Raw genomic sequence first — 20,314 nt, 5'->3', positions numbered from 1 at the left:
GCAGGAGCAAAGACAGGGCCTGAGGCGCAGGCTCTGGGAACTCAATACAGCTTCTCTTCTGCAAGGGAATTTAGCAGGGACAGAAACAAATTCCCGCAAAGTTGTTCTGTTCTGTTCTATCAGTAACAGCAATCAGGGGTGGGGCTGGAATTGAGTGAACACTCCCCAGCCTCCATCAAGTGGCTGAGGTTGTCAGGCCTCACATCCCCCTGCTAGGTAGAGGCAGAGCACAGAGGCCTGGCTGAGCAGAAATAGATTTCCTTGTGATTCAGGCAGGTGCAAACCCCTGGAGTATCTGTTCACTACAGGCAACTAAGTCACAGCCCTGCCAGGCTATCAGTGACTGGGTGTGACAGAGGTGCAAGGTGGGGAAGGAGGCATCAATCTTCCCTGACTTATCTACTTGCTGGGTGGGTCCTCCTGACTCCACAGAGCACCAGAGCAAGCCATATCTAAGTAGTCACCAGAACCCTGTGATCCAGTTGCCAGAGACTTTTTAAACTCTCCGACCTGAGACAGGTGCTGACTGAGACAATTGATTTGGACCTTCTGAACTGAGCCAATCGCCTGAGGAATATTGAGGCGGTGCCTTGGGTGTGTGGTTGTAGGAAGGTTTGATTTTCTTTTTCCAATTGTTGCCTGTGGGGGGCGGGGTGACTTAATTGCTGGTATTTCTCCAATGCTGAGACTTCAACCCAGAGTAACTGTTTCACTAGGGTCGAACAGAGACCAGCTGAAAACAAGACAGAACCACTTAACCCCACTACACCAAAAAGGTCCCCAGTTTCTCAGGCCATAGCACTGTACGGGTCCTCGACAAAGCTCCAGGGAAAAAATCAAATAGTGTAAAACAATATTGGGGCGGAATCAGCAGAAAAACTCTGGTAACATGAATAACCAGAATAGATCAACCCCCCGAAGGAAAGATATGGCAGATGTAACTGAAGATCCCATTCATAAACAGATGGCTGAGATGTCAGAAATCGAATTCAGAATTTGGATTGCAAACAAGATTAATAGAATGGAGGAAAATTTGGAATTAGAAATTTGAGGAGCAATTTAAAAGTCGGAATTAGAAATTCGAGGAGAAATTCAAAAGTTGTCTCAAGAATTTAACAAATTTAAAGACAAAACCACGAAAGATTTTTTTTTTTATTAAATCATAACTGTATACAATGATATGATTATGGGGCATCATACACTCACTTCATAAACCAAAAATATGAAACGCTTCACGAATTTGCGTGTCATCCTTGCGCAGGGGCCATGCTAATCTTCTCTGTATCGTTCCAATTTTAGTATATGTGCTGCCGAAGCGAGCACAACCACGAAAGATTTTGATGCACTGAAGCAAGAATTTGTAGCCCTCAAAGATCTGAAAAATACAGTAGAATCCCTCAGTAACAGAGTGGAGCAAGCAGAAGAAAGTATTTCTGACATTGAAGACAAAGCCTTTGAACGCTCCCAAACTCTCAAAGAGGAAGAGAAATGAAGAGCAAAAATGGATCATTCTCTCAGAGAGCTCTGGGATAATTCCAAGAAGGTTAATATCCGCCTCATTGGAATCCCTGAAAGTGATGAAGTGGCCTCACTAGGCACAGAGGCCCTTCTCCATGAAATTATGAAAGAGAATTTTCCAGACATGCCAAGAGATTCTGAAATTCAGATAGCAGACAGTTTCAGAACCCCAGCACGACTCAATCCAAATAAGACATCCCCCAGGCATATCATAATTAACTTCACTAAAGTTAATATGAACGAGAAAATTCTGAAAGCAGCCAGATAAAAGAAAATCATAACCTACACAGGGAAGAATATTAGAATGACTGCAGATCTCTCTGCTGAAACTTTTCAAGCCAGAAGAGGGTGGTCATCGACTTTTAATTTCCTAAAGCAAAATAACTTTCAACCCCAGACCCTGAATCCAGCTAAACTGAGTTTCATTTATGATGGAGAAATTAAATACTTTAATGACATTCATATGTTGAAGAAATTTGCCATAACCAAACCAGCGCTTCAGGATATTCTCAGACCTATCCTCCATAATGACCAGCCCAATCCTCTACTACAAAAGTAAACTCACTCAGAAACTTTTGATCAAACTCCAACTTCCACAGTGGCGAAAGGATTAAAAATGTCCACTGGACTTTCAAAAAACTTGATACCCAAAATTATACCAGACTTATCAGTATTCTCCATTAATGTGAACGGCTTAAACTATCCTCTAAAGAGGCACAGGTTGGCTGACTGGACACAAAAACTGAGGCCAGGACAGCGCCTGTGGCTCAGTCCATAAGGCGCCGGCCCCATATACCAAGGGTGGCGGGTTCAAACCCGGACCCGGCCAAACTGCAACCAAAAAATAGCTGGGCATTGTGGTGGGCGCCTGTAGTCCCAGCTACTCGGGAGGCTGAGGCAAGAGAATCGCTTAAGCCCAGGAGTTGGAGGTTGCTGTGAGCTGTGTGAGGCCACGGCACTCTACCGAGAGCCATAAAGTGAGACTCTGTCTCTACAAAAAAAAAAACAAAAAAAACTCAGGCCAGATATTTGCTGCATACAAGAGTTACATCTTACCTTAAAAGATAAATATAGACTCAGGGTGAAAGGATGGTCATCCATATTTCAGGCAAATGGTAACCAGAAAAAAGCAAGTGTTGCAATTCTATTTGCAGATATAATAGACTTTAAACCAACAAAAGTAAGGAAGGATAAGAATGGTCGATTCATATTTGTTAAGGGTAATACTCACTATGATGAGATTTCAATTATTAATATCTATGCATCCAACCAGAATGCACCTCAATTTATAAAAGAAACTCTAACAGACATGAGCAACTTGATTTCCTCCAGCTCCATAATAGTTGGAGATTTCAACACTCCTTTGGCAGTGTTGGATCGATCCTCCAATAAGAAGCTGAGCAAAGAAATTTTAGATTTAAACCTAACCATCCAACATTTGGATTTAGCAGACATCCATAGAACATTTCATCCCAACAAAACTGAATACACATACTTCTCATCAGCCCACGCAACATACTCCAAAATCGATCACATCTTAGGTCACGAGTCGAACCTCAGTAAATTTAAAGGAATAGAAATTATTCCTTGCATCTTCTCGGACCACCATGGAATAAATGTTGAACTCAGTAACAACAGGAACCTGCATACTCATACAAAAACATGGAACTTATATAACCTTATGCTGAATGATAGCTGGGTCAGAGATGAGATTAAGAAGGAAATTCCCAAATTTTTGGAATCAAACAACAATGAAGACACAAATTATCAGAACCTCTGGGATACCGCAAAGGCAGTTCTAAGAGGAAAATTTACAATACTACAAGCCTTCCTCAAGAGAATGGAAAGAAAGGAAGTTAACAACTTAATGGGACATCTCAAGCAACTGGAAAAGGAAGAACATTCCAACCCCAAACCCAGTAGAAGAAAAGAAAGAACCAAAATTAGAGCAGAATTAAATGAAATTGAAAACAAAAGAATTATACAACAGATCAATAAATCAAAAAGTTGTTTTTTGAAAAGGTCAATAAAATAGATAAACCTTTGGCTAACCTAACCAGGAAAAAGAGAGTAAAATCTCTAATCTCATCGATCAGAAATGACAAAGACGAAATAACAACAGACTCCTCAGAAATTAAAAAAATCCTTAATGAATATTACAAGAAACTTTATTCTCAGAAGTATGAAAATATGAAGGAAATTGACCAATACTTGGAAGCACGTCACCTTCCAAGACTTAGCCAGAATCAAGTGGAAATGTTGAACAGGCCCATATCAAGTTCTGAAATAGCATCAACCATACAAAATCTCCCTAAAAAGAAAAGCCCGGGACCAGATGGCTTTATGTCAGAATTCTACCAAACCTTTAAAGAAGAACTAGTACCTATATTACTAAACCTCTTCCAAAATATAGAAAAAGATGGGAGACTACCCAACATGTTCTATGAAGCAAACATCACCCTGATCCCCAGACCAGGAAAAGACCAAACAAGAAAAGAAAATTACAGGGCGGCGCCTGTGGCTCAGTCGGTAGGGCGCCGGCCCCATATACCGAAGGTGGCGGGTTCAAACCCGGCCCCGGCCAAACTGCAACCAAAAAATAGCCGGGCGTTGTGGCGGGCGCCTGTAGTCCCAGCTGCTCGGAGGCTGAGGCAAGAGAATCGCTTAAGCCCGGGAGTTGGAGGTTGCTGTGAGCCGTGTGAGGCCAGGGCACTCTACTGAAGGCCATAAAGTGAGACTCTGTCTCCACAAAAAAAAAAAAAAAAAGAAAATTACAGACCAATATCACTAATGAATATAGATGCAAAAATATTCAACAAGATCCTAACAAACAGAATCCAGCTACAAATCAAACAAATTATACATCATGACCAAGTCAGTTTTATCCCAGGGTCTCAAGGCTGGTTCAATATATGTAAATCTATAAGTATAATTCAGCACATAAACAAATTAAAAACCAAAGACCATATGATTCTCTCAATTGATGCAGAAAAAGCCTTTGATAATATCCAGCATCCCTTCATGATCAGAACACTTAAGAAAACTGGTATAGAAGGGACATTTCTTAAACTGATAGAGGCCAGCAACAGCAAACCCACAGCCAATATCATATTGAATGGAGTTAAATTGAAATAATTTCCTCTCAGATCAGGAACCAGACAAAGCTGCCCATTGTCTCCACTGCTCTTTAACATTGTAATGGAAGTTTTAGCCACCGCAATTAGGGAAGAAAAGGCAATCAAGGGTATCCATATAGGGTCAGAAGAGATCAAACTTTCGCTCTTCGCAGATGATATGATTGTATATCTGGAAAACACCAGGGATTCTACTACAAAATTCTTAGAAGTGATCAAGGAAGGGCGGCGCCTGTGGCTCAGTGAGTAGGGTGCCGGCCCCATATGCCGAGGGTGGCAGGTTCAAACCCAGCCCCGGCCAAACTGCAACCAAAAAAAAAAAAAAATAGCCGGCCGTTGTGGCAGGCGCCTGCAGTCCCAGCTCCTTGGGAGGCTGAGGCAGGAGAATCGCATAAGCCCAAGAGTTAGAGGCTGCTGTGAGCCGTGTGATGCCACGGCACTCTACCCGAGGGCAGTATAGTGAGACTCTGTCTCTACAAAAAAAAAAAAAAAAGAAGTGATCAAGGAATATAGCAGCATCTCAGGTTACAAAATCAACATTCATAAATCGGTAGCCTTTATATATACCAACAATAGTCAAGCTGAAAAAACAGTTAAGGACTCTATTCCATTCACAGTATTGCCAAAGAAGATGAAATATTTGGGAGTTTATCTAACAAAGGATGTGAAAGATCTCTATAAAGAGAACTACGAAACTCTAAGAAAAGAAATAGCTGAAAATGTTAACAAATGGAAAAACATACCATGCTCATGGCTGGGAAGAATCAACATTGTTAAAATGTCCATACTACCCAAAGCAATATACAATTTTAATGCAATCCTTATTAAAGTTCCACTGTCATACTTTAAAGATCTTGAAAAAATAATACTTCATTTTATATGGAATCAGAAAAAACCTCGAATAGCCAAGACATTACTCAGAAATAAAAACAAAGCAGGAGGAATCACGCTACCAGACCTCAGACTATACTATAAATCAATAGTGATCAAAACAGCATGGTATTGGCACAAAAACAGAGAATTAGATGTCTGGAACAGAATAGAGTACCAAGAAATGAATCCACCTACTTACCATTATTTGATCTTTGACAAGCCAATTAAAAACATTCAGTGGGGAAAAGATTCCCTATTTAACAAATGGTGCTGGGTGAACTGGCTGGCAACCTGTAGAAGACTGAAACTGGACCCACACCTTTTACCATTAACTAAGATAGACTCTCACTGGATTAAAGATTTAAACTTAAGACATGAAACTATAAAAATACTAGAAGAGAGCACAGGGAAAACCCTTTCAGAAATCGGTCTGGGCGAGTATTTTATGAGGAGGACCCCCTGGGCAATTGAAGCAGCTTCAGAAATATACTACTGGGACCTGATCAAACTAAAAAGCTTCTGCACAACCAAGAACACAGTTTATCTGTGTTCATCAAGCAGATAGCCCTCAGAATGGGAGAAGACATTTGCAGGTTATGTCTCCCACAAAGGTTTAATAACCAGAATCCACAGAGAACTCAAACGTATAAGCAAGAAAAGAACAAGTGATCCCATCGCAGGCTGGGCAAGGGACTTGAAGAGTAGCTTCTCTGAAGAAGACAGGCGCACGGCCTACAGACATATGAAAAAATGCTCATCATCCTTAATCATCAGAGAAATGCAAATCAAAACTACTTTGAGATATCATCTAACTCCAGTAAGATTAGCCCATATCGCAAAATCCCAAGACCAGAGATGTTGGCATGGATGTGGATAAAAGGGACCACTTCTACACTGCTGGTGGGAATGCAAATTAATACATTCCTTTTGGAAGATGTTTGGAGAACACTTAGAGATCTAAAAATAGATCTGCTATTCAATCCTATAATTTATCTACTAGGCATATACCCAGAAGACCAAAAATCACATTATAACAAAGATATTTGTACCGGAATGTTTATTGCAGCCCAATTCATAATTGCTAAGTCATAGAAAAAGCCAAAGTGCCCATCAATCCCTGAATGGATTAATAAATTGTGGTATATCTACACCATGGAATATTATGTAGCCTTAAAGAAAGATGGAGACTTTACCTCTTTCATGTTTACATGGATGGAGCTAGAACATATTCTTAGTAAAGTACCTCAAGAATGGAAGAAAAAGTATCCAATGTACTCAGCCCTACTATGAACTAATTTATGGCTTTCACATGAAAGCTATAACCCAGTTATAACCTAAGCATATGGGAAGGGGATGTGGGAAGGTGGAGGTGGGCGGAGGGAGGGTGATTGGTGGGATTACACCTGCGGTGCATCTTACAAGGGTATATGTGAAACTTAGTAAATGTAGAATGTAAATGTCTTAACACAACAACTAAGAAAATGTCAGGAAGGCTATGTTAACCAGTGTGATGAAAATATGTCAAATGGTCTATAAAACCAGTGTATGGTGCCCTATGATCGCATTGATGTACACAGCTATGATTTAATAATTAAAAAAAAAAAAAGAAAAGCAAGGGGGCTAGAGCAGCATCAAGGAAACAATAATCAAGGGAAACGTGGAAAGTGGTACTTCCAAACAGATGCTCAAAAACAAACACTTAAGGCTCGGCGCCTATAGCACAGTGGTTACGGCGCTGCCCACATGCATCAAGTGTGGCGGCCTCAAACCCAGCATGGGCCAGCTAAACAACGACAAGTGCAACAAAAAAATAACTGGGCATTGTGGTGGCCACCTGTAGTCGCAGCTACTTGGGAGACTGAGGCAAGAGAATCACTTAAGCCCAGGAGTTGGAGTTTGCTGTGGGCTGTGACCCCACGGCACTCTACCCAGGCTGACAGTTTGAAGCTCTGTCTCAAAAAAAAAAAAAAAAAAGCCACTTAAAATATTAAGTCTTATTCTTGAATTAAACACTAAAGAACAGTGGATAAATAATCAAGTTGCCAAAAAAATAAATAAATAATCATGTTGCCATGGGCACTGGCTTACTATTTCCTTTAATGAGCATTACAGTGGGGCAGAGCATACTTTCTTAGCTGACAAGTAGCATTTTAATGTAATGGGGTCTAAGAAGTTTAGAGTGATTCACTGGTAGGCCAATAATTGTGGATCAAGTTACCTTTTGGAAAGGGTATACTTTAATTAACCTAACATTAAAGTTATTGAAATATAATTATATTAATCCTCTAACACTAGGGATGCATAAAACAGAGTAAAACAGAGATTTAAAAAAAAATTATACTATTGAGATGAAAGACAAAACAATAAAAGAAAATTAGACCATCAAAGATTATGACTGATGGCTGGGCACGGTGGCTCACGCTTGTAATCCTAGCACTCTGGGATGCTGAGGCAGGTGGACTGCCTGAGCTCACAGGTTTGACACCAGCCTGAGCCAAAGTAAGACCCTCTCTAAAAACAGGCGGGCGTTATTGTAGGCACCTGTAGTCCCAGCTACTTGGAAGGCTGACGTAAGAGAATCGCTTGAGCCCAAGAGTTTGAGGTTGCTGTGAACTGTGATACCATAGCACTCTACTGAGGGCAAGAAAGTGAGACTCTGTCTCAAAAAAAAAAAAAAGATTATGACTGACAAGGTGGCTAAAAGGTAGCAAGTTACCTCAATTTATTGTTCATAGTCAACTACTGACTGAACTCCCTGTTCTGCTCTTTCCCCTCTTCTCACTACTGTACCCGACTAGTCTTTTAAATAAAAAAAAAAAGTAACTTACAGATTTTTGGATTTCCTTTAAGAGGAAACTTCACAACCATTTCCTGGGGATTTTTGCAAATGAAAACAAATGGAGAATCAGATTCTTGACTGATGTCTGGAAACTGTAAAATATAAAAATAAAAAGTTCAGGCTAGGTAGAAAACTTATAGCTTTTCAGATCAAAGGATGTCCCAAATTTTACTTCAACATCCTGATAATAATGCCCATTTCACACAAGGATAAACCTTCACCTTTCTGCAGGCCTTAGCACAGTATCATACAGTCTATTGCCTGCCATCTCTGACTTCCTATAGTAGGAAAAATTTCATAGAAAAAGGATGCCAGGCACTTTTCTAGAACAATCAGAACTGACTGTCCTCTTAACATAAGCAACTCTGAGTTGGGAGATTCAGAGGTCTCCTTCAGGAACATCAGACATCCTCCTATTGCAACTCAAGTGAAGCACTGGAAGGAGACGTTTGTTGAAATTTCACCAGAAACCCAGCACACAGAGCCCTTTTCTCCCTAAAGGGAAGGAAGATGATTCATTCTGAAAGGTATGAACATGCAAAAGCTGTTTTGTTGAACGCCTTCCAGACCTACTTAGGGTGAAAAGGTAACTGGTAGAGCAATTCTAAAAATTATTTACAAGCTCCTTTGGATCTCTTATCACAAAACAAATCTGTGTGAATAGTTAGGACTTTTATTCCTTCTCTGAAAACATACACAGAATAAGACTACGCTAGAAATACAATTTAAGGAACAGTTGGGGGTTTGCAGAAAATGTTCTCTAGCAATGCCCAACTGATCAATTTGGAATTTTGTCTTAGGATGACTTATATTTAGTTTGTTCAACAAGTATGACTCATAGGCTTATGGGTCAGGCTTCTTTATTAGGAGGCTTTCTCTGAGTACCTACCATCAAAAGTATGAAATTATCTGTATTTTCCATGTTTATTCATCTGCTCAGATGTGCCTTCTTTTTTTTTTTTTTTGTAGAGACAGAGTCTCACTTTACTGCCCTTGGTAGAGTGCCGTGACGCCACACGGCTCACAGCAACCTCTAACTCTTGGGCTTACCCGATTCTCTTGCCTCAGCCTACCGAGCAGCTGGGACTACAGGCGCCCGCCACAACGCCTGGCTATTTTTTTGTTGCAGTTTGGCCGGGGCTGGGTTTGAACCCACCACCCTCCGTAAATGGGGCCGGTGCCCTACTCCCTACAGGAGCCTCCCCAGATGTGCCTTCTAAATATTTAAGGTTATGAAGTAGGCTGGGCGAGAAGGCTCATGCCTGTAATCCTAGCACTTTGGGAGGCTGAGGTGGGTGGATTGCTTAAACTCAGGAGTTCAAGATCAGCCTGAGCAAGAGCAAGCTCCCATCTCTACTAAAAATAGAAAAATTAGCTGGGCATTGTGGTGGGCACCTGTAGTCTCAGCTAATCAGGAGGCTGAGGCAAGAGGATCACTTGAGCCTAAGAGTTTGAGGTTGCTGTGAACTGTGATGCCACAACACTCTACTCAGGCCAACAGACTGAGACTCTATCTCCAAAAAACAGAAAGAAAGAAATTTTTCTGGAACTAGTGGGAATGTAAATAGTTAAAATTCTTTTTTTTTTTTTTTTTTCAGTTTTTTTTTGGCCAGGGTCGGGTTTGAACCCACCACCTCTGGCACATGGGGCTAGCATCCTACTCACTGAGCCACAGGTGCCACCCAATTCTTCTTTTTTTTTGAGACAGAGCCTCAAGCTGTTGCCCTGGGTAGAGTGCCATGGCATCACAGCTCACAGCATCCTCCAACTCCTGGGCTCAAGTGATTCTCCTGCCTCCACCTCCCAAGTATCTGGGACTACAGGCGCCCACCACAATGCCCGGCTATTTTTTGGTTTCGGCCGTCATTGTTGTTTGGCAGGCCCAGGTTGCATTCAAACCCACCAGCTCAGGTGTATGTGGCTGGCGCCTTAGCTGCTTGAGCCACAGGCGCTGAGCCAATTCTTTTTATTATTATTAAATCATAGCTGTGTACATTAATGGAATCATGGGGTACAATGTGCTGGTTTTATATACAATTTGAAATATTTTCATCAAACTGGTTAACATAGCTTTCATGGCATTTTCTTAGTTATTGTGTTAAGACATTTATATTCTACATTTAGTAAGTTTCACATGTACCCTTGTAAGATGCAACATAGGTATGATCCCACCAATTACCCTCCCTACACCCATCTTCCCCTCTTCCCTCCCAGTTAAAATTCTTTATGGACCACTCCTGTCAGAGGTTAAGTGATGCTGTATGGAAAACAGAACAGATTTTTGGTATCATTTTGTACTGCCCACATACCACAGCTTTCCGTGTGGAACAGGTGTGACATGTACTTTGATAAAATATAAACTTAATATCAAGGATCAGCTATAATCACATTCATAGGCCAAAATGTTCTTGATGGAAAAGAAAGACTAAAGACGGGATGATAAATCCTCTTCTTTCTTTATCTGGATTTTTAGAACATCAAGAAAAGCAGGGCCCACTTAGTGCTGGGTATTAGAAGGAAGTAAACTCTACACAAGATCAATGCTGAGGTGCTTTGGCACAATAAGACCAGAGGCTGCTGTCAAGATCTTCAAACCTAATTCTACAAAGGCCAAAGCAACAGCAGTCACAGTTACCATCTCTTCAATTTTCCTGCTTTTCCTTCTTTATAGCTGAGAGAGCCTTGAGGCTAAGGACAATGCTGTTAGGAATTGAACGTTTTCCCAAAACTACAAGCCATTTCAGTCATTCTCTCCTCTTCCTTCCACATCAATAATGGTTCCATCTCTCCTGGATCAATCTCATTAACAGGCATTCTGTAATGTCTGTCATGAAATAAAAACTCTTATGTAGATCCCACATCCTTCTCCAGCTACTACCTATTTAATCATACCTCTTTTACAATAAAATTCATCAAAAGATTATCTGTACTGCCTGCCTTTAATTCTTCTACTATTTTTTCTTTCTTTCTTTTTTGAGACAGAGCCTCAAGCTGTCACCCTGGGTAGACTGCCGTGGCATTACAGCTCACAGCAACCTCCAACTCCTGGGCTCAAACAATTCGCCTCCCAAGTAGCTGGGACTATAGGCACCGGCCACAACGCCCGGCTATGTTTTTGGTTGCAGCCATCATTGTTGTTTGGCGGGCCCAGGCTGGATTTGAACCTGCCAGTTGAGGTGTATGTGGCTGGCGCCGAGCCTGCTTCTATTTTTTCTTGAACTCACTATAAACAAGCTTTCATGCTCATCACTCCACCAAAATTATGCTTGTAAAGGTCATCATTGATTTCCATGTTGCTAAATCAAATGGTCAATTTTCAGTTCTCTTCTTAATCTATTTGTAGAACTTTATATGTTCTCTCTTTCTTGAACATATTATTTTTGTTGTTTTTTGAGACAGAGCCTCGCGTTGCCGCCCTGGGTAGAGAGTGCTATGGCATTACAGCTCACAGCAACCTCCAACTCTTGGGCTCAAGCAATTTTCTTGCCTTTGCTGCCCAAGTAGCTGGGACTACAGGTGCTCACCACAACACCCTGCTATTTTTTGGTTGCAGCCATCATTGTTGTTTGGCGGGCCCGAGATGGATTCAAACCCGCCAGCTCAGGTGTATGTGGCTGGTGCCTTAGCCGCTTGAGCCACAGGCGCCGAGCCTTGAACTCATTCTATACTTGGCTTCCAGGATACCATTCTCTTTCTGGTTTTACTACTTTACTAGCTGTTCTTTCTTTCTTTTTTTTTTTTTGTAGAGACAGAGTTTCACTGTACCGCCCTTGGGTAGAGTACCGTGGCGTCACACAGCTCACAGCAACCTCTAACTCTTGGGCTTATGCGATTCTCTTGCCTCAGCCTCCTGAGCAGCTGGGACTACAGGTGCCTGCCACAACGCCCGGCTATTTTTTTGTTGTTGTTGCAGTTTGGCCGGGGCTGGGTTTGAACCCGCCACCCTTGGCATATGGGGCCGGCGCCCTACTCATTGAGCCACAGGCGCCACCCTTACTAGCTGTTCTTTATCTCCCATTCCTTTAATGTTGGAGTACATAGAAGTCCCACCTCAGACCTCTCTCTCTACATTCAATCATGTTGATCTCCTTTAGTCTCAGAGTGAAAAAAATCTATCAGCTGAGTATAGTGAGTCACACCTATAATTCCAGCACTCTGGGAGGCTGAGCGGGGCAGATCCCTTGAGGTCAGAAATTTAAGATATGCCTGAGCAAGAGCGAGACCCTGTCTCTACTAAAAACAGAAAAATTAGTCTGGTATCTGTAGTCCCAGCTACTTAGGGAGGCTAAGGCAAGAGGCTCTTGATTCTAAGAGTTTTAGGTTGCTATGAGCTATGATGACTCTATGACACTCTTCCAAAGGTGACAGAGTGAGACTTTATCTCAAAAAAAAAAAAAAAAAAGAAAAGAAAAATCTATCTTCATGGATTTCCCAAGGTTCTAGAAATGCAAGCTGAAACCACAATAGATATCACTCCATACTCAACTAGGATGGCTTTTATAAAACAAAACGAAAAACAAAAATGAGGCTCAGCACCCATAGCAGAGTGGTTAAGGCGCCAGCCACATACACCAAGCCTGGCAGATTTAAACCCAGCCTGCACCTGCTAAACAATGACAACTGCAAGAGAAAAAAAAATAGCCAGGCATTGTGGTGGGCGCCTGTAGTCCCAGCTACTTGGGAGGCTAAGGCAAGAGAATCACTTAAGCCCAAGAGTTTGAGCTTGCTGTGAGCTGTGTGTTGGGAAAGATGTGAAGAAATTGAATCTAGCAGGTGGAAGCAGGTGGATTGCCTGAATTCATGGGTTTGAGACCATAATGCCCAGCTATTTTTTGTTGCAGTTGTCAGCTCTGGTGTATATGGCTGGCACTCTAGCCGTGGAACTACAGGCACCAAGCCACCAGAGCTATTTTTTAAGAAAATATCAGATTGCCCGGGAGCGGTGCCTCATGCCTATAATCCTAGCACTCTGGGAGGCAGAGGTGGGTGGACTGCTTGAGCTCAGAAGTTTGAGACCAGCCTGAGCAAAAGTAAGACCCGTCTCTACTAAAAATAGAAAAACTGGGGCGGCGCCTGTGGCTCAGTCGGTAAGGCACCGGCCCCATATACTGAGGGTGGCGGGTTCAAACCCGGCCCCGGCCAAACTGCAACCAAAAAAATAGCCGGGCGTGGTGGCGGGCACCTGTAGTCCCAGCTACTCGGGAGGCTGAGGCAAGAGAATCACTTAAGCCCAGGAGTAGGAGGTTGATGTGAGCTGTAACACCACGGCACTCTACCCAGGGCAATAGCTTGAGGCTCTGTCTCAAATAAAAAAAAAAAAAGAATAGTATCAGAAATGGAAGTGTAAGAAGAGAAATAGAGGCTAGACGTTAGACGTGGTGGCTCATGCCTGTAATCCTAGCACTCTGGGAGGCCAAGGTGGGAGATTGCTTGAGCTCAGGAGTTTGAGACCAGCCTGAGTAAGAGCAAGACCCCATCTCTACTAAAAATAGAAAAACTAACCCGACATTGTGGTGCATGCCTATAGTCTAAGCTACTCGGGAGGCTGAGGCAAGAGGATTGCTCAAGCCCAAAATTTTGAGGTTGCTGTGAGCTATGATGCTATGGCACTCTACCCAGGGTGACAGTGTGAGGCTGTCTCAAAAAAAAAAAAAAAAAAAAAAAGGCTCAGTACCTATACCTCACTGGTTAGGGCGCCAGCTGTATGCATTTGCGCTGGTGGCTTTGAACCCTGCCAGGGCCTGCTAAACAACAATGACAACGATAACAAAAACAACAAAAAAACAGCTGGGCATTGTGGCGGACACATATATACCCAGCTATTAGGAGGCTGAGGCAAGAGAATTACTTAAGCCCAAGAGTTTGAGGTTGCTGTGAGCTGTGATGCCACCACACTCCACCGTGGGCAACACAGTTGAGATTCTGTCTCCAAAAAAAAAATAAATAAATAAAATCATGCCAGGCGCAGTGGCTCACGCCAGTAATCCTAGCCCCCTGGAAGGCCAAAGGGGATGGATTGCCTGAGCTCACAAGTTGGAGACCAGCCTGAATAAGAGGAAGACTCCATGTCTAAAAATAGCCGGCCACAGGGGCAGGTGCCTGTAGTCCCAGCAACTTGGGAAGCTAATACAAGAAAATTGTTTGAGCCCAAGAGTTTGAAGTTGCTGTAAGCTATGATGCCACTGCACTCTACTGAGAGTGACAAAATGAGACTCTTTCTCAAAAAAAATCAGATCATATCACTCTTCTGCCTAAAACTCTTCAATGTCTTTTCATCTCAGTCAGAATAAAAGTCCTTAGCAGGACTATAAATCCCTAGACAATCTGGCCCCACCCATTTGTTCTCTGACACCTTCTCTTACTACTTTCCTTCACTTTCACTCCACACTAGCCATACTGGCTTGGTTGTTCCTGTTTCTGGTTCTTTGTACTTACCTGTTCCCTCTTCCCGGAATGCTTTTAACCCTAGATACGTTTTTTTTTTTTCCTTTCAGTTTTTGGCCAGGGCTGGGTTTGAACCCGCCACCTCCAGCATATGGGGCCAGTGCCCTACTCCTTTGAGCCACAGGCACTGCCCTTAACCCTAGATATTTACATAGCTTTCTACCTCTCTTCCTTCAGAACTTTGTTCTAATGTCAACTTTATTTTGTTGTTGTTCTTGTTATTATTGTTGTAGTGGTTTTAAAGACACAGAGTCTTATTATGTTACTCAGGCTGGTCTTGAACTTCTGGCCTCAAGCAGAGGCCTCAGCCTTCCTGCTTCCGCCTCCTGAGCACCTCGAATTACAGACACACATCACTGTATCCAGTCCAAATGCTAACTGTGTAGTCAATGATCCCCCTAATAATCTTATTTGTTTTTCTTTTTCCTTTAATCTTTTTTTTTTGCAGTTTTAGCCGGAGCTGGGTTTGAACCCGCCACCTCCGGCATATGGGGCCAGCGCCCTACTCCTTTGAGCCATAGGCCCCACCCTTCCTGTTTTTTTTAGAGGACAAGAGTCTCACTTTATCGCCCTCAGTAAAGTGCCCTGGCGTCACAGGTCACGGCAACCTCCAACTCCTGGGCTAAGGTGATTCTCTTGCCTCAGCCTCCTGAGTAGCTGGGACTACAGGTGCCTGCTACAACAGCTAGCTATTTTTTGGTTGCAGTTTAGCCAAGGCCAGGTTTGAACCCATCACCCTTGGTATATGGAGCCGGTGCCCCACCCAGTGAGCCACAGGTGCCACCCATTAATTTATTTTTTTGGAGAAGGAGTCTCACTTTGTCGCCCTTGGTAGACTGCCATGGCGTCACAGTTTACAGCAACCTCATACTCTTGAGCTTAAGCGTTACTCTTGCCTCAGCCTCCAGAGAAGCTAGGACTACAGGCATCCTCCACAACACTGGCTATTTTTAGAGATGGGGTCTCACTTTGGGTCAGGCTGGTCTCAAACCTGTGAGCTCAGGCAATCCACCCGCCTCAGCCTCCTAGAGTGCTAGGATTATAGGTGTGATCCCCCTCTCCCCAGCCCCTAATCATCCTATTAAAATCAGAGCACCAATTTCCCCACAAATCTGGCACTTTTTAAAAAATTATTTTTATTAAATCATAACTTTGTACACTGATGCATTTATGGGATTCAGGGTACTGCTTTGATATACAATGTGAAATGCTTACATTGAACTAAGTAACACATCCATCACAATTATACTCATTTCTTAATAGTTTTGAAATGTACCATTACATCATGCACATTAGGTGAGATCCCCCAAATACCCTCTCTCCTCTCATATTCCCCATCCCTCCCCTCTCTCTCCTCTTCCCTTCTACTTTCTGAACTATAGTTATGTTTTGCCATTCATATGAGTGTGTAGGTGGCTATACATTGATTTCATAGTAGTACTGAATACACTGGATATTTTTTTCCCCCATTCTTGAGATACTTTACTAAGAAGAATATGTTCCAGCTCCATCCAGGTAAACATAAAAGATGTGAAGTCTCTGTCTTTTTCATGGCTGTATAGTATTCCATGGTGTACATATACCACAATTTGTTAATCCATTCATGGGTCGATGGGCACTTGGGCTGTTTCCGTGTATTGGCTATTATGAATTGGGCTGCAATAAACATTCTGGTGCAAATGTCTTTGTTGTAAAATGATTTTTGATCATCTGGATATATACCTAGTAGAGGAATTGTAGGATCGAATGGTAGGTCTACTTTCAGTTCCTCAGTTCCTTGAGTGTTCTCCAAACTTCTTTCCAAAAAGGTTGTATTAGCTTGCAGTTCCACCAGCAGTGTAGAAGTGCTCCCTTCTCTCCACATCCATGCCAACATCTGTAGTTTTGGGATTTTGCCAAATCCCAAAACTAATCTTACTGGAGTTAGATGATATCTCAAAGTGGTTTTGATTTGCATTTCTCTGATGATTAAGGATGATGAGCATCTTTTCATGTGTTTGTGGGCCATGCGCCTGTCTTCATCAGAGAAGTTTCTGTTCAAGTCTCTTGCCCACATAGAAATAGGGTTATTTATTCTTTTTTTTTCTTTGTAGAGAAAGAGTCTCACTTTATGGCCCTTGGTAGAGTGCTGTGGCATCACACAGCTGACAGCAACCTCTAACTCTTGGGCTTAAGCAATTCTCTTGCCTCAGCCTCCTGAGTAGCTGGGATTACAGGCACTCACCACAATGCCCGGCTATTTTTTTGTTGCAGTTTGGCCGGGGCCGGGTTTGAACCCTGCACCCTTGGTATATGGGGCCAGCGCCTTACTGACTGAGCCATAGGTGCCACCTATTTTATTCTTTTCTTATTGATTAGTTTGAGTTCTCAGTAGATTCTAGTTATCAGACCTTTGTTGGAAACATAACCTGCAAAAATCTTCTCCCATTCTGAAGGTTGTCTGTCTGCTTTGCTTACTGTGCTCTTGGTGGTGCAAAAGCTTTTTAGTTTGATCAGATCCCAGTAATGCATTTTTGGTGCTTCAATTGCCCGGGGGGTGGGGGGGGTGGGGGTCCTCCTCATAAAATATTCTCCCAGGTCAATTTCTTCAAGTGTTTTCCCTGCACTCTCTTCTAGTGTTTTTATAGTTTCATGTCTTAAGTTTAATTCTTTTATCCAGTGAGGATCAATTTTTGTTAATGGTGAAAGGTGGGGATCCAGTTTCAGTCTTCTACAGGTTGCCAGCCAGTTCATCCAGCACCGTTTGTTAAATAGGGAGTCTTTCCCCCACTGAATATTTTTGATAGGTTTGTCAAAGATCAAATGGTGATAAGTAGCTAGGTTCATCTCTTGGTTCTCTATTCTGTTCCATAAATCTACTGCTCCGTTTTTGTGCCAGTACCATGCTGTTTTGATCACTATAGATTTATAGTATAGCCTGAAGTCTGGTAATGTGATACCTCCTGATTTGTTCTTATTTCTGAGTAATGTATTTGCTATTCGAGGTTTTTTTCTGATTCCATATAAAATGAAGTATTATTTTTTCAAGTTCTTTAAAGTATGACAATGGTGTTTTAATAGGGATTGCATTAAATCTGTACATTGCTTTGGGTAGTATGGACATTTTAACAATGTTGATTTTTCTAGCCATGAGCATGGTATGTTTTTCCATTTGTTAACATCTTCAGTTATTTCTTTTCTCAGAGTTTCATAGTTCTCCTTATAGAGATCTTTCACATCCTTTGTTAGGTAAATTCCCAGATATTTCATCTTCTTTGGCACTATCGTAAAAGGAATAGAGTCCTTGATTGTTTTTTCGGCTTGACTATTGTTGGCGTATATAAAAGCTACTGACTTGTAAGTATTGATTTTGTATCCTGAGATGCTGCTGTATTCCTTGATCACTTCTAAGAGTTTTGAAGTTGAGTCTCTGGGATTTTCCAGGTATAGGATCATATCATCAGTGAAGAGTGATGAGTGAGAGTTTGATCTCCTCTGATCCTATTTGGATACCCTGATTGCCTTCTCTTGCCTGATTGCCATGGCTAAGACTTCCATTACTAAGTTGAATTGCAGTGGAGACAGTGGGCATCCTTGCTTTGTTCCTGATCTGAGTGGAAATGTTTTCAATTTTACACCATTCAACATGATATTGGCTGTGGGTTTGTTGTAGATTACCTCTACTAGTTTAAGAAATGTCCCTTCTATGCCTATTTTCTTTTTTTTTTTTCTTTCCTTTTTTTTTCTTATTGTTGGGGATTCATTGAAGGTACAATAAGCCAGGATACACTGATTATGCCTGTTTTCTTCTTTTTTTTTATTTTCTTTTTTATTTTTGTAGAGACAGAGTCTCACTTTATGGCCCTCGGTAGAGTGCCATGGCCTCACACAGCTCACAGCAACCTCCAACTCCTGGACTTAACTGATTCTCTTGCCTCAGCCTCCCGAGTAGCTGGGACTACAAGCGCCCACCACAACGCCCGGCTATTTTTTGGTTGCAGTTTGGCCGGGGCCGGGCTTGAACCCACCACCCTCGGTATATGGGGCCGGCGCCTTACCGACTGAGCCACAGGCACCGCCCTATGCCTGTTTTCTTAAGAATTCTGATCATGAAAGGACGCTGGATATTATCAAAGGCTTTTTCTGCATCAATTGATAGAATCATATGGTCTTTGTATTTCACTGATATGATGTATTATATTTATAGATTTGTGTATGTTGAACCAACCCTGTAACCCTGGAATAAAACCAACTTGATCATGGTGTACAATTTTTTTTGATGTGTTGTTGAATTCTGTTTGCTAAGATCTTATTGAATACTTTTGCATCAATATTCATTAATGATATTGGTCTATAATTTTCTTTGTTTGTTGGATCCTTTCCTGGTTTGGGGATTAGGGTGATGTTTGCTTCATAGAATGTGTTGGGAAGTATTCTTTCTTTTTCTATGCTTTGGAAAACGTTGTATAATATAGGTACTAGTTCCTCTTGAAAGGTTTGATAGAATTTGGATGTGAAGCCATCTGGTCCTGGACTTTTCTTTTTAGGGAGATTTCATATCGTTGATGTTATGTTAGTGGTTGATATAGGTCTATTCAAGATTTCTAATTCTTTCTGGTTGAGTCTAGGAAGGTGGCGTGCTTCCAGGTATTGGTCCATTTCCTCCAGATTTTCGTATTTCTGGGACTAGAGATTTTTGTAGTAATCATTGAGGATTTTTTGAATTTCTAAAGTGTCTATTGTTATTTCTCCTTTATCGTTTCTGATAGACAATACTAGAGATTTTACTTTTTTATTTCTCATTAGGTTGGCCAAAGGTTTATCAATTTTGTTAATCTTTTCTTTCTTTCTTTTTATTTATTTATTTATTTTTTGTAGAGACAGAGTTTCACTGTACCGCCCTCAGTAGAGTGCCGTGGCGTGACACAGCTCACAGCAACCTCTAACTCTTGGGCTTACGCGATTCTCTTGCCTCAGCCTCCCAAGCAGCTGGGACTACAGGCGCCCGCCACCACGCCCGGCTATTTTTGGTTGCAGTTTGGCCGGGGCTGGGCTTGAACCTGCCACCCTCGGCATATGGGGCCGGCGCCCTACTCACTGAGCCACAGGCGCTGCCCTCTTTTTTTTTTTTTTTTCTGTAGAGACAGAGTCTCACTGTACTGCCCTCAGGTAGAGTGCCATGAGGTCATATGGCTCACAGCAACCTCCAACTCTTGGGCTTACATGATTCTCTTGCCTCAGCCTCCCAAGCAGCTGGGACTACAGATGCCCGCCACAACACCCAGCTATTTTTTGTTGCAGTTTGGCTGGGGCTGGGTTTGAACCCGCCACCCTTGGCATATGGGGCCAGTGCCCTACTCACTGAGCCACAGGCACCTCCCAATTTTGTTAATCTTTTCAAAAAACCAACTTTTTGTTTCATTGATCTTCTGAATGAATCTTTTGTTTTAATTTCATTTAATTCTGCCCTAATTTTGGTTATTTCTATTCTTCTGCTGGGTTTGGGGTTGCAATGTTCTTCATTTTC

General features: G+C 42.1%; 1 protein-coding gene and 1 non-coding gene across 6 annotated transcripts in view; both read right to left on the bottom strand.

Annotated features, from left to right (window-relative positions):
- TRIP4 (thyroid hormone receptor interactor 4) overlaps positions 1-20,314 on the bottom strand; it is a 96,467-nt gene that overhangs the window by 8,206 nt on the left and 67,947 nt on the right. For 4 of the 5 annotated variants that reach the window (XM_053593210.1, XM_053593213.1, XM_053593214.1 and 1 more), the window contains one exon: positions 8,354-8,456. The exons of the other annotated variant lie outside the window; for it this stretch is intronic. In XM_053593210.1, coding sequence (XP_053449185.1) covers positions 8,354-8,456 — 103 coding nt within the window. The remainder of the gene's footprint in view (positions 1-8,353; positions 8,457-20,314) is intronic. 5 annotated transcript variants of the gene reach the window in all.
- LOC128589308 (U6 spliceosomal RNA) lies at positions 1,217-1,323 on the bottom strand. The gene has a single exon (XR_008380903.1). It is a non-coding gene; the product is annotated as a U6 spliceosomal RNA (small nuclear RNA).

This window comes from Nycticebus coucang, chromosome 6 (genome assembly GCF_027406575.1).
Source record: "Nycticebus coucang isolate mNycCou1 chromosome 6, mNycCou1.pri, whole genome shotgun sequence".
NCBI lineage: Eukaryota > Metazoa > Chordata > Mammalia > Primates > Lorisidae > Nycticebus > Nycticebus coucang.
The sequence above is the reverse complement of the archived record's forward strand: the minus strand, read 5'-3'. Positions and strand labels throughout refer to the sequence as shown.